The following is a 12,709-nucleotide window of genomic DNA, read 5'->3' on the forward strand; positions in this document are numbered from 1 at the left end:
CCTTCCCGTTGACCTCTAGTGGAAGCGTATTGTCCCTTTGGTTTTGAATGAAGCGATGGCCCACATCTCACAGCAGTGCCAGGACTGGCCACAGCACAGACGGGAGCCACTTCCCTCCACGGCCACCCTGCCGGTGCCCCGGGTGGTCACTGCTGCCGGAATCTGCAGCGGTGAAGAAGCGCTTAGGTTTCCGTGTCACACGTTTTTTGTTTTTCTGTATCACACGTTTTAGGAAATCCTTTGGTAGCTGTGTAGCGCTGTAACTGGTTTCCTTTGTAACCCTATGAATTTGACTTTCTGCTCGGGCCCCATGACATGGCACCAGAGTAAGGTCATGGGCCAGAGAAGAGGCTGTCAGCTGAGAACTAGGGCCCTTCCGCTACGCAGCCACGGTGAGAATCCTGGGCCTCCTGCCTTGGACCCTTTCTCCCCCACGAGAAACCAGGTGGTCTCCAGCAAAAGACTGGGCTGCAAGGCTGCAGTGGGGTGGCCCAGGGTGGGGCAGGTGTTGGGGAGGAGGACAGAATAGGTGGGGCTGGGTGGCAGAGGAGGCAGGGTGCTTCCAAGCTGGAGACCTGGAGGCCACAGCCCTTCCCCTGTGACAGGAGCCCTGAGCCATGGTGCAGTCCAGGGTATGGCCCCATGCTGCATGCATGAGTGCCCAGGGACCAAGTAGGGTGATCCTGCCCGGAGGCCTCTGTGGCCCTTGATGAACGAGCAGCGGCCTCTAGGTGGCGGGAGGGAGCCACAGACCAGCAGGCCAGCCAGCTACCCACCACCCTACCCCTTCGGAGGCCAATTCTGGCCACAACTGAGAAGTGGCCAGAGTGGGGCTGTGCTTAGTCGTGGAGAGAGACCCTCACCTGTGGGGGCTGTAGGTGGATCCCACCCTCGCTAGGGCAGCACCCACCAACCCCAAAATTCTCAGTATTCCACTTCAGAAGTTCCTGGTCACGGGGCCCCTCATGAGTTCACGACCTTTGGAACCTTGCTTAGGATGTTCACAGCCCACCGCAGACCCCTCGTGGACCCTCTTCAACCTTGGGAACTTACTCCCCAACAAGCCGCCTGAGCCCCTGGGGCCATCCAGCACCCTCAGAAAACTGGTCAAAGAGGGTAGCGTCACAACCACGGGATTCTCCCGGGGGGAGTGGTATGTAAACCTCGCTGTACCCCTACTAGGGGGGTACCCCTACTAGGGGACTCCAGGGCGGGGGCCTTCCTGGTCCCCTTCCTGGTCCAGGCCTCCTACCCTGACCCCTCTGCAAACGAAGAACTTCATTTCCCCCGTCTAGCCACACGCAACAGGGGAGACAGTTGCTCACGTGTGCACACGCTGGCCACACCTGAGGGTGCACGTGCACAGACACTCAAAACCCCCTGGGACTGTCCACGAGCTGGCTCCCAAGGACTGTCAGCTGGGAAGACCAGGCCTTCGTTCCACCCGCATCTGCAGCCCAAGACACCTAATAGCTGCTCAGTAAATATGTGTTTCATGAAGGAAGGAAAAAAACAATAACCCGCAGTGGGTGGGCAGTAAGAGACCCACACTTACCAGCCACCACCCAGCAAGGGAGCCCTAAAGGCAGGCCCCACCCCCACCCCCAGGGAGGGCCAGCTCAGGGCTGATGTCTCCTGCTGCTTTAGGCCGAAGGCCTGACCCACAGATCTAGAACCAGATGGGGCCCTCCCTCCAGGACTCCCAGCATCTCCTGCTAAGATGGGCTGAAGCAGGGGAGGGGGGTGTGGGGGCAGAGAGTTGAGAGCTGAGTCAAGGCAGGTCCGGGCTGGGCTGGGTTAGGAGACCATGAGCCGTGAAAATGTAGACGTGTGGGTGGAGGTCCAGCAGCTCCCGATCGGAGGTCAGAGGTGAAGGGGAACCAGCAAGAAGCAGAGAGGAACCCCCAAGGGACGGAAGGCAGCGTGCACTCCTTCCCAGACCCTCCCTGCCTGTCTTACTCCGGAAGGCCCTCCTGGACCCTCCGCAGGCCGCCTGGAAGTGAGGGTACCCAAGATGGCGCCATGGGGCAGCCCCCAGAGAAGAGAGCTGCACGGGCCGGCCCTCAGGAGCCCTCCTCTGTGTGGAGCCCGGCCCTACCCTGGGGGCTCAGGGGGAGGCACAGCCCCGACAGGGACCTGGGGACACCCCAGCGACACCCCCAGGGTCCACCACACATAGGCTGGACCACACCTTTGGCCCAGAGGCCTGCCCCTCCCCCATCCTCAGTCCGGAAACATCGGAAGCTCAGGCCATTTATTTTTCTATTTGCGTCCCCCGCCCCCTGCTCGCCCAAAGCCGGCCATGACCCAAGCAGGTCGCATCCGTGCTTCCTTTCTGGCTGAGGCAGGGGCCTCAGTGGGAAGGCCCAAGCCACTGAACTCACATCGAGCCCCACCTCTTGCTTCCCATGGCCACAGGGTGTGGGGGCATCTTGCAGCCCCAGAAGCCCCCACACGTTGTCCACTACCCTTAGGCAGCTCTCCCCGGGCCTAGGTGACCAGCTGTTTCTACATCCACCGGACCCCCCAGGCCGCCAGGGCGGCCACCACGGTGTCACTGCGGGGCCGTGACCCCAGCCAACCCCATCAGGGCTTCCCTCAGATCCTGGCCTCTGAAGTCAGGCAGGGCAGTGACCAGAGACTCGTGCCCAGCAAGAGGCCTCATCCCGTGCACCAGCAGATATCTCGGCTCTGCCGCTGCAGCAGCCCTCTCTCTGGACCTCAGTCTCCCAGTCTGCAGAATGGGAAGAGCTGCCCACCCAGGGTAGCATCTATAGGAAAGTCCCCACTCCCGCCCATAACCTTGGCCCAGGCCCAGCTCCCTCCCCCAGAGGCAGCACTTGGGGGAGGCAGAAGGCATCCCCCAGAGGCCACATGCAGTCCTGGCGGCCTGCTCCAGGCTCTAACAATGTGCTTCCCCCCACACAATTCCCAGAAACGCAGCCTCCCTGCCCTGCCAGCCAGCCTGGCGGCCACTCCACCCTCCCCATCCCCAGGGGCCCCAGGCGGGGGGTGGGGGGTGGGGGGTGGGGGTGTCGGGGGTGGTCACGGGCCATAGGCGAAAGGAGGCAGTCTCACTCCCAGGGCACCAAACCCGGGGGTCCCCAAGGTAGCTTCTCCCAGGGGTCCAGGCACACCAATCCTGCCCTCCTGGAGGGGGACCAAGGAAACTCCTCAGGGAGGCAGTTTTCGGCTGAGGAGCGAGGCCTGCTCCGGGAGCTGCCCTCCTCCCCTTCTCTCCTGATACTAAGTCCATCCTTGCTGAGCCGCACATCTCCACACAGCAGCTGAGCTGAGGCTGTGAAAACTAAGTCACATCACACCCCTCCTCTGCTCAAAACCCTCCTAAAGTGACCAACTCTCCTTCAGAGGAAAAAAAAAAAGAGAGAGAGACCCTCCCAGGCCCCACACAGCAACCTGTCCCCTCCCTTCTGCACTCCCCACTTATCCTACATACCAGCACACCTCTGTGACCCCGGGCCTTTGCACGTGCTGCTCATGCTGTGTAAAACACTCTTCTCTGTGCATCCCCTCATCTCTTTCACATGTTTCCTTCTGGGGTTGGCTCAAAAGTGACCTCACGGAACAACAGGTCGCAAGCCCCCCTGACACAGCCCCTCCTTCCTCTTCCACATCTGCCAGCACCCTTCTTGCACATCGCAGCCTGGCACCCCATATTCTAACCTGCTTGTGGATTTGTTGATTGTCTGTCCCTCTCTATCGGAACGGGAAACCGCACCCCCAACCCTGGGCAAGGACCTGGGTCTGTTTTGTTCACTGCCAGACCCCCATCTCATAGAACAGAGCTGGGTTCGTAGCAGGCACATAGAAACAAACGAATGAATGCATGAATGAATGATTCTTGCCCTTGAGTGAGGGCCACTTGTCAAAGCCACTTGGCAGCACAGCTAGGGCAGCAGCAGCAAAGAAGTATAGCGGCAGGGCCCTCGGGGGGCTCTGCGCCTTCTCTCCACCATTCCCAGAACAGCTGAGGACTGTCACCAGACCCTGGCAGGAGAGAGGCCCAGCCATCCGAGGGCAGAGAGGTCAGGGTGGGCACTGCCCAGGATGCCCACAGCGCCCCTCCCCACGTGGGACACACAGACAGCCCCCCCTCTGCTTCTCCAAGAGCCCCTGGGGGGCCGGGGGGGTGCAGGGCACAAGTCCTATAGGGCTAGGACACCGGCAGACCCAGGCCCAGGCCACGCTGATGTGAATAAAGACAGCCATGCCAGCAGCTGCCCTGTGCCCTCACTGGGGGGCACTGGGGGCAGAGTGGGACAGAAGCTCCAGGCCTGGCCCGCCGGACGACCGGACAGACAGAGTGTCTGGCGCCTGCTCAGGCAGCCTGGCCCTCGGCTCCCTCCTCACAGCTGTGGCCTTCCTTCCTGAGCTGGCGTTTCCTGGCTCCTCCCTGCTGTTGCCACGGAAACCTAGAGCCCGGTTCCCATGGAGCCCCTGCTGAGCCTGAGTGGGGCCCACACAGCTCGCAGAAACCCCCAGGACACACATGGCCACACAACGCCCCCCCCGCCGCCAGGGCTCACACAGCCCAACACCCCAACTCAGCGCAACACCCCAGCCTGGGCACCTTGACCGTCTACGGAAGTCACTCCTCCCACGTGGGACCCAAGGCTCATCTGTCGCCCTCCAGACACCCACAAGGCCCTGTGCCTCTCAACCCAGAGAAGCCCCCCCCCCACCTGCTCAGCCCTGCCAGCCCCCCCAGCACTCAGGGGCAGACCCTCACCAAGCACCTGAAGGGCCCACAGTGACACCATCACGTCCACCCCCTCTGCTCATCCAAAAGGCTCGAGACCCTCAGCCAGTCCGACACCCCCCAGAGCACGCTGACACCCTCGTTCCCACAACACCCAGCCCAGCCTGTGGACTCAGGTCCACACGCCTGCGGCCAACTGTGACGCCAAAGCTGACACTCTCGAGAGCTGCTGCCTATGAGCCTGAGCGCCCAGACCTGCTTCCTCACCCCCACCCCCACCCCCACCCCCACCTTCTCCCAGGGGCAAGGCCCAAAGTTCAGAACCCCCGTGGTTCTGTGCACAGCAGGCCCAGCATCCTAGGGCTGAGAGCAAGAAGGCACGGGGCGGGGCAAGCCAGCTGTCCTCAGGCATGAGCTCCGGTGCCCACCTGAACCAGGCCTGTCGCTGGGCGAGGGACCCCCATGCACATGCACGTGCCCACTTGGTACTAGGCCATTGGGCAGCCTCCTCAGAAGCCCTGAGCCCTGCACAAAGGTTGAGGCTGATCCTGCGCCTTGCCTCCCCACCCCCCCACCCCCGCCCCAGCCCCTGGAGCGGCCTCAAGGAGGACCAGGACGAGGGCCGGGCCCAGAGCCCTGGTCTCAACGACCACAGGGTGGGATCTGACGCGAGCAGCCTGGCTGTAAAGCCAAGGTCTCAGAAGACAAGAGAGTCCCTTCTACCTGGACCTGTGTCTAACAGGGACCCCCACCCCCACCCTCCAGGAGAAGGAGGGTCCGGCCCCAAGGGACTGGGTAATTGGTCCCAGCCTCCCTGCTCCTGCAGCAGCCAGGGCTGGGTGGGTGGGAGCCTGTGAGGTCTGTGCCCCGGGCAGCGCCTGGGAGGTCTGCCACTCCCAGAGCCCAGCCAACCCCCCACCCAGCACGGAGGGGGACTGCCCAGCATTCTCTGGTCCTGGCTGAGAGAGGAAGTGGGTGGAGGGCGGGGAGGGCAGTGTCCACTCGGCCCTCGGGCCAGCCCCACGCTTGCAGGGAAAGCTTGCCCCTCTACTCCCCCTTTCTGTCTGGGGAGCTGGGGGCTGCAGACAAGGCCCCCCACAAGGGTGAGCAGTAGCCCAGCTGGGCCAGGTCAGACAGAGATGGGTTCTGGAGGCAGAGGAATGCCCCGGACTCACGACTCACCCCCACTTCGGACAGAGCTGGGGCCACTCCAGAGAAGTCTTGGGGACCCCTCCCTTGGTAGGTGTTGAGGGTGAGGCCTTCACTGAGCAGGACCCCTATTCCACACCCTGTGGGACCCCATCTCACGGCAGGGTCCAGCCTCTGTCTGGCTCCTAAGGCCTTGGGCAGACTCCAACACTAGAGCCAACCTCACTCCACACTCAGGCAGACAGACACACAGACCTTCACCACCACGCAGACACAGAGACCACACACAAACACACAAACACGCACAGCTGATGCCCCTCCCCCCAGAACAGCTGACCACACCCACACCAGCCCTTGTATAGCGCTGGGGGAGTCCCCCAGCCCTGTTCCTCCGAGGTCAGGGCCACCCCGACTGCAGTCCCCACCCCCAGCTCCGCCACTGTCTTCCCGTCCGGACCCGTGGGCCAGAGCCACGGTCCTCACCCCTGCCACGCAGCACACACAGGAGGGTAGCCTGACCCCAAAGAGGTAGGGGGCACCCCAAGAGGCTCTCCTCTTGCCCCACCCAGCCCCGGCCCACAGGACACGACAGCTGGCCCCCCCTGAGCAGCACAAGGTGCTACTCTGCCAAGAGGGAGGGTCCTCGGCTGGCGCCAGATGAGGCGGCAACCCTGGGGGATGCGGGGCACTGCCTTGGCGAGGTAGCGCCGGGTGCTGCAACCACTGGTGGGCAACCGCTTCTGGAGCAGCTTGGTCAAACCTGGGCTTTCGGGAGCTGCAGAGGGCCAGGCAGGGCCCGGGGGGGAACTGAAAATCCATCCCGATGTGGGGGGAGGCCGCAGTGGAGGACCCAGTGGGCCTCCTCCCCGAGCCCCAGTGACCGTCATCCCAGAGAGCTGCTGCCCTCGCCAAGCCAGGCCCTGGGAAGCCCAGACCACACCCAGCAGGGCAAAGGTAGTCTCTGCCGGGTGCCGGCTCCCGGGACCCATCCTTCGACCCACAGTCTTCCTCGCGCATCGCCCCTCCCGTCAGGATGCCCAGTCCACCCTCTTACACTGGTCGGACGGGAGCTGGCCCTGCCAGGGGAGGCCCGTGGGCCCGTGGGCTCCCAGGCTGGGGAGCCCTGTGGGGCCACCCCAGGGCCCCATGTTCTTTCCTGCTAACCTTCCCCCTCGACCCAGAGAACCCACTTCTGGCGCCTTGACTGCTCCCAGTGGAGACAGGCTCCACGTTGCGGATTAAGCTCTGGGGCCCGGGGCATCCGGAAAACAGTCTGGGACGCACGACGCTCTAGTCCTCCGGCCAACGGACAAGACCCTACACGACAGAACCCGATGAGGGGACAGGACGGACATCCGACAGCCCTCGGGTTGAGGGACCCGTGTCGGGCTGTGGGCCTTTCCCACGGGGGGAAAGCTCAGGAGCAGGCAATGGGGGGAGCCATCCCACTCACAAGCACTGCCTACGTGCCCTAGCCCAGGGTCGCTGACACCCGTGGCCCTGAGCCACGGAGCTGCCAGCACCTGGGGCAGAGGCTCCGCGACATGGGAAGGAGGGCTGCCCAGCTCCCAGGCTGCAAACAGTTGTGCAGGAGCGAAAACTCAGATCCCACCCCAGAGCTGAAAAGCACACTCCTCCCACCCCCAAGAGAACGCCCCTCAGCAGGAGGGTAGTGAAACAGCCCTCAGGGAGACCCCTCGGACTCCTCAGCTTCTGGAGCCCAAGCCCCTCCTGGACTGCCAGGAAGCTCCTCTGGAAACGCTCGCAGGCCTGGCGGCCCAGGGGAGGGGCTCCCCCGCTCCCCTCCACCTGCCCCAGCCCTGGATCCAGCTTCACTCTAATGTGGCAGCGGTGGCCCCAGCGGGGCAGGGCAACCAGTTACCACTGGTCCCACCCCCTGACCCCAACGGGTCCCGGAGGGGAGGAGGAACAAGGCCGCGGGCTCAGCGCCTTCCCTGGAGGCTCCTCTGCCCTCTGGGCTCCCTCCCACTGTGGGAAGCGTCCGGGGCACCTACTGCTGAGGTTTGACCTGTTTGCAGTGGGTTTGGGAGTGATGGAGGGGGCACGAAGACCAACTCTTTTAACTCCATGGACAGACAGGAGGAGCTCGAAGCCCCCAGTCGTGAAGACTCCACATGTACGGGAGGGGTGGGGGCCACGATACCCTGGGGTTATCCAGAACACGCTCTCCCAAGACACAGGGCGCTTTCCCCAAAGTGCCGGGTACTTTTGAGCTAGACTCCAGGAAGCGTTCTTGGGAAGCTTCCCAGGAACATGGGGTTAAAATATGTCCCACTCACGGGGGGGGGGGGGAGTGGGGGTGGGCAGCCAGCCTCCCCCAGTTGCCGTCCGGGGGTCTGACTCCGTGGGTGGGGACGGCACCTCGTCTCTGAAAGTCTGACAGTCCCCGCGAGGACGCCCCCTTCCAAGCTCCAGCCCACATCGGCGGCCCGTTCCCACTGTGTGTGTGTTGGGAGGGGGGCGGGTGGCGGTCCCTCCTTCAGAGAGGGTGCGGGGGCAGCCGCGCGAAGGAGGCTGCGGTGGAATCCGGAGGGCCGGAGAAGAAAGGGAGCCCCCGGGGAGGGGGCGGCCCCAGCCCGCCCCGCCCCGCCCCGCCGCCTATTGGCCCCGCGCCGCTATATCTGGGCGCCCACCCGGCCCGAGGCCACCGCCGTCTCCACCGCCGTCCGCCCTGCCCTCCGAGCCCGGCTCCCGAAGTGCCCGCTCTCCCACCCTCCGCGCTCCCGCGCTCCGTTCCGCCCAGGCCGCGCCCAGCTGGAATGCAGAGATCGCCGCCCGGCTACGGCGCACAGGACGACCCGCCAGCCCGCCGCGACTGTGCATGGGCCCCGGGACCCGGGGCCGCCGCTGAGCCGCGCGGCCTCCCCGCCGCCCCCGCCGCCCTCGCCGCGCCCGCCGCTCCCGCCTCGCCGCCCAGCCCGCAGCGCAGCCCGACGCGAAGCCCCGAGCCGGGGCGCTATGGCCTCAGCCCGGCCGGCCGCGGGGAGCGCCAGGCTGCCGACGAGTCGCGCATCCGGCGGCCCATGAACGCCTTCATGGTGTGGGCGAAGGACGAGCGCAAGCGGCTGGCGCAGCAGAACCCGGACCTCCACAACGCGGTGCTCAGCAAGATGCTGGGTGAGGGGCGCGGGCGCGCGGGGAAGGGCGCGGGGCGGGGGTGGGGGGCGGGGGGTGGGGGGAGGGACCTGGGGCCGGGCCGGGCGGGGGCCGGGCGGGGGCCGGGCGGGGCCCGCTGACCCGCACCCACGGTCCGCAGGCAAGGCGTGGAAGGAGCTGAGCGCGGCGGAGAAGCGGCCCTTCGTGGAGGAGGCGGAGCGGCTGCGCGTGCAGCACCTGCGGGACCACCCCAACTACAAGTATCGGCCGCGCCGCAAGAAGCAGGCGCGCAAGGCCCGGCGGCTGGAGCCCGGCCTCCTGCTCCCGGGCCTGGCGCCCCCCCCGCCGCCGCCGCCGCCGCCGCCGCCCCCGCCGCCGCCGCCGCCGCCCCCCGAGCCCTTCTCCGCGGCGCCCGGCGCGGCCCGTGCCTTCCGCGAGCTGCCCCCGCTGGGCGCCGAGTTCGACGGCCTGGGGCTGCCCACGCCCGAGCGCTCGCCGCTGGACGGCCTGGAGCCCGGCGAGGCCGCTTTCTTCCCGCCGCCCGCGGCGCCCGAGGACTGCGCGCTCCGAGCCTTCCGCGCGCCCTACGCGCCCGCCGAGCTGCCCCGGGACCCCGGCGGCGGCTACGGGGCGCCCGCGGCCGAGGCGCTCAGGACCGCGCCCGCTCCCGCCGCGCCGCTCGCCGGCCTCTACTACGGCGCCCTGGCCGCGCCCGCAGCCGGCCCGTTCCCCGGCCCGCTGTCGCCGCCCCCCGAGGCCCCCCCGCCCGAGGGCGCCGAGACGCTGGGGCCCAGCGCCGACCTGTGGGCCGACGTGGACCTCACCGAGTTCGACCAGTACCTCAACTGCGGCCGGACTCGGCCCGACGCCGCCGGGCTCCCGTACCACGTGGCGCTGGCCAAGCTGGGCCCGCGCGCCATGTCCTGCCCCGAGGAGAGCAGCCTGATCGCCGCGCTGTCCGACGCCAGCAGCGCCGTCTACTACAGCGCCTGCATCTCGGGTTGAGCGGCCGCCGCCGCCGCCGCCGCCGCGCGTGCCCGCCCGGCATCTCTCCAGGGCGCGCGCGTTTCGGCTACTCCCGGGCGCCCTGCGAGGGTGCCTCCCACGTGCCCTGGGGCCTTTCCCGGAATCCCAGGCCTGGGACCTGTTGGCTGGCCCTGCTAGGGTTAACTCTTTGAAGCGTCTAATGCTTTCCTTGCAGTGTATTTTCTAGAATCAGGCTGTATTTTTCGCTTTGCCTTTTTTATACACGTAATACAACATATTTAATTTTTAATTAAACTTTTAAACTTTTTCTTCCAAGGGGTTTCACTGACCAAAAGCACCAATGTAGCAATATGAGGAATACCAGTATTTGTTTGCTTTAAAGGAGGAGCAGGATCTGCACCCCCCCCCCCCCCCCCCCCCCCCCCCCCCCCCGGACCAGGCGAGGCCACAATAAAGTGACTCGCTCTTTCCTCTGCACACCGGAGTCTGTGGTTGTTGGGGGAAGGGGGAATGGACCCTGGCCTTGCCGTTTCCCAGAGCCTCCTGGGAGACTGCCCCCCAGCTTGGCCCCCAAAACACCCACCTCTCCATCCTTCCAGGATGCTCCTCCCCGGACAGAGTTGGTGGGAGGCATGAGGTGCAGGCACTCCCCACCCCCCCTTCCATTCCCCTCCTCTCCCAACCCCCCTTTTTAATTCGAGCGTAATAGGGGTTGGCGATGCCCCCACACCTCCATCCATGTTTCATTATCCTCAGCTCTTTTAAAACTTTCTTCAAAATAAATAAATTAAGTTAAATTAAAAATAAATACATAAATACAACTTCCTTCACACCTGGGGACTACTTCTCAGGACTGTGCTCCTCTCCAAAGGAGGCTGGCAGGGTGGACACCTATATGCCCACCCCCCCCCCCACCCCCGCCGCAGGGCCCTGTCATTCTTAAACCAGCGTCCCCGGAGTGGGCAGCCCCACGTCACACCCATGCTGCTTCCCGGTGACAGGTCAACGACCCGAGCAGGGAGGCTCAGGCCCCGATTCTGGAGCTCTCAGCCAGCCCTTCTCCCCTCCCAACAGAACTGGGCCTCCTCTTTGCACACTTCCTGGTCTCCTGGCCCCTTTCTCTGCCCCCCTCCCTGGCGAGCTGACATGCAAAAGTCAGTCCTAGCTCAGTCTCCCATGCATCTGGGAGCACGGGCTTCTGTGAGTCAAGTGGGGTCTGTACGATGCTGAGTGCAGCTGAGCCCGATTCTCACCGCACATGTGTGAGCCAGTGTGTGCAAGCACGTGTGTGTACGTGAGGCTCTGAGCACGGGTGTGATGCTGTGACACGGACCATCCATGCTCACTGTGTCCGTGTGCACATGGTGCAATAACCCTGGGGCTGGATGTGCATGTGTCAGTGTGTAAACCTAGGCGTCCACACACACGGGTCTGCTGCCTGAGTGTGTGTGGGGAGGCAAACAGGCGGTGGGGCTGTTTCTGCAGGTGTCCTGCTTCTCAGAGGCAGACTGACATCACCTCTATATTAAGTGGCATGGGCTACACACTTCACCTGGGTCCCCTATCCCTGCCTCGTCAGCAGCAAGGCCCCAAAAACTGAGACAGAGACAGAGATATAAAGGAACAGAGACGGACAAGCCGAAAAGGACAGGATTTGGACCCAGAGGCGGAGAGAGACACACACTGGGTGGGGAGAGGGGCAGAAATAGCCCACAGGACAACAAGGACACCATCTGCCCCCTCCGAGTGGACACAAGCATGGTGCATGGCAGGGATGCTGAGGCACAAAGGGAAAAGGGTGGTCCAGTTCAGCCACCTTTGTTACGGGTTTGGAGTGGGAGTGCTCAGAGGCCCCAGTGCTGAGTCCCAGACTCATGCCTGGAGAGGGGCACATGACCCAAGAGTGTACCTCATCAGCTGTCATGGCCCTCCAACTCCTGATCTGCTCTGGGCCTGCCCCCTGGTGGGGGGTCAGGTTGCCCACCCCCTCGAGCCCTGGGTCAGCTGGACCAAAGTGTGCCCCACTGCGGGGACCCATGGCAGCCAGAGTGCAGGAGTCTCTACCCCAGGTGTGGACCCTCCTATCTCCTCACTCCACCCACTGGCCAGGGCAGGTAGGAGGGAGGGAGGCCAGGGCAGGTAGGAGCCACCGTGAACAGCCCCACTAAGGGCCTCCCTGCCTGGGCTGAGGCACTGTCCATCGTCCCACCTGGGCCCCCGCCCCAGAGACACCCGTGGACACACAGAAGAAGATGCCGGACAAGTGGACACAGCCGGTTGTGTCTTTCTTTCCTGTTTCCTGGCACAGGCCGGGGCGATATTCTCCCACCCTCCGTTCTGGGCTCCTCACCCCACCCCCATGCCACCCAGAGGGCCCCTTGAGGTCAGTAGGATGGGGAGCCACAAGGGTGCTTCCGGGGGGCAGCACACAGCGTTGCACCGTAGGAAGAAGGCAGAGCAGCTGGACCACTAGAAGCTCCTCCCACGGTGGCAAGGCAGGAGGGCGGTGGAGGGCCCCAATTTGGAGCCAGTCCCCATCGCCAGGGGCTGGGGGACTCCAGGAGCAGGATCTGAACAAGGACATGAGAGGGCCTCCCACAGAGAGCAGCTGTTTCCAATAGCAGCTCCTCAGCTATTGCCCTCAGTGGTGGGCCAGCGCAGGAGGGTGGGGAGGGGTCTCTTCAAAGGACCCTCTGCCTGGGGAGCTATCCAAGGGGACTGGCTCTGCCCTGCCTG

The 12,709-nt window shown here is 64.7% G+C and overlaps 1 protein-coding gene across 1 annotated transcript; it reads left to right on the forward strand.

The window, feature by feature from the left end:
• The first annotated feature begins 8,528 nt into the window (after positions 1–8,528).
• Positions 8,529–10,384, forward strand: SOX18 (SRY-box transcription factor 18). Its single transcript, XM_042979669.1, has 2 exons — positions 8,529–9,007; positions 9,147–10,384. The coding sequence occupies exons 1-2, from the start codon at positions 8,650–8,652 to the stop codon at positions 9,989–9,991; spliced, it is 1,203 nt and encodes a 400-aa protein (XP_042835603.1). The 5' UTR covers positions 8,529–8,649; the 3' UTR covers positions 9,992–10,384.
• The last annotated feature ends 2,325 nt before the right edge of the window (positions 10,385–12,709 follow it).

The sequence above is a fragment of the Panthera tigris genome, chromosome A3, assembly GCF_018350195.1.
Source record: "Panthera tigris isolate Pti1 chromosome A3, P.tigris_Pti1_mat1.1, whole genome shotgun sequence".
NCBI lineage: Eukaryota > Metazoa > Chordata > Mammalia > Carnivora > Felidae > Panthera > Panthera tigris.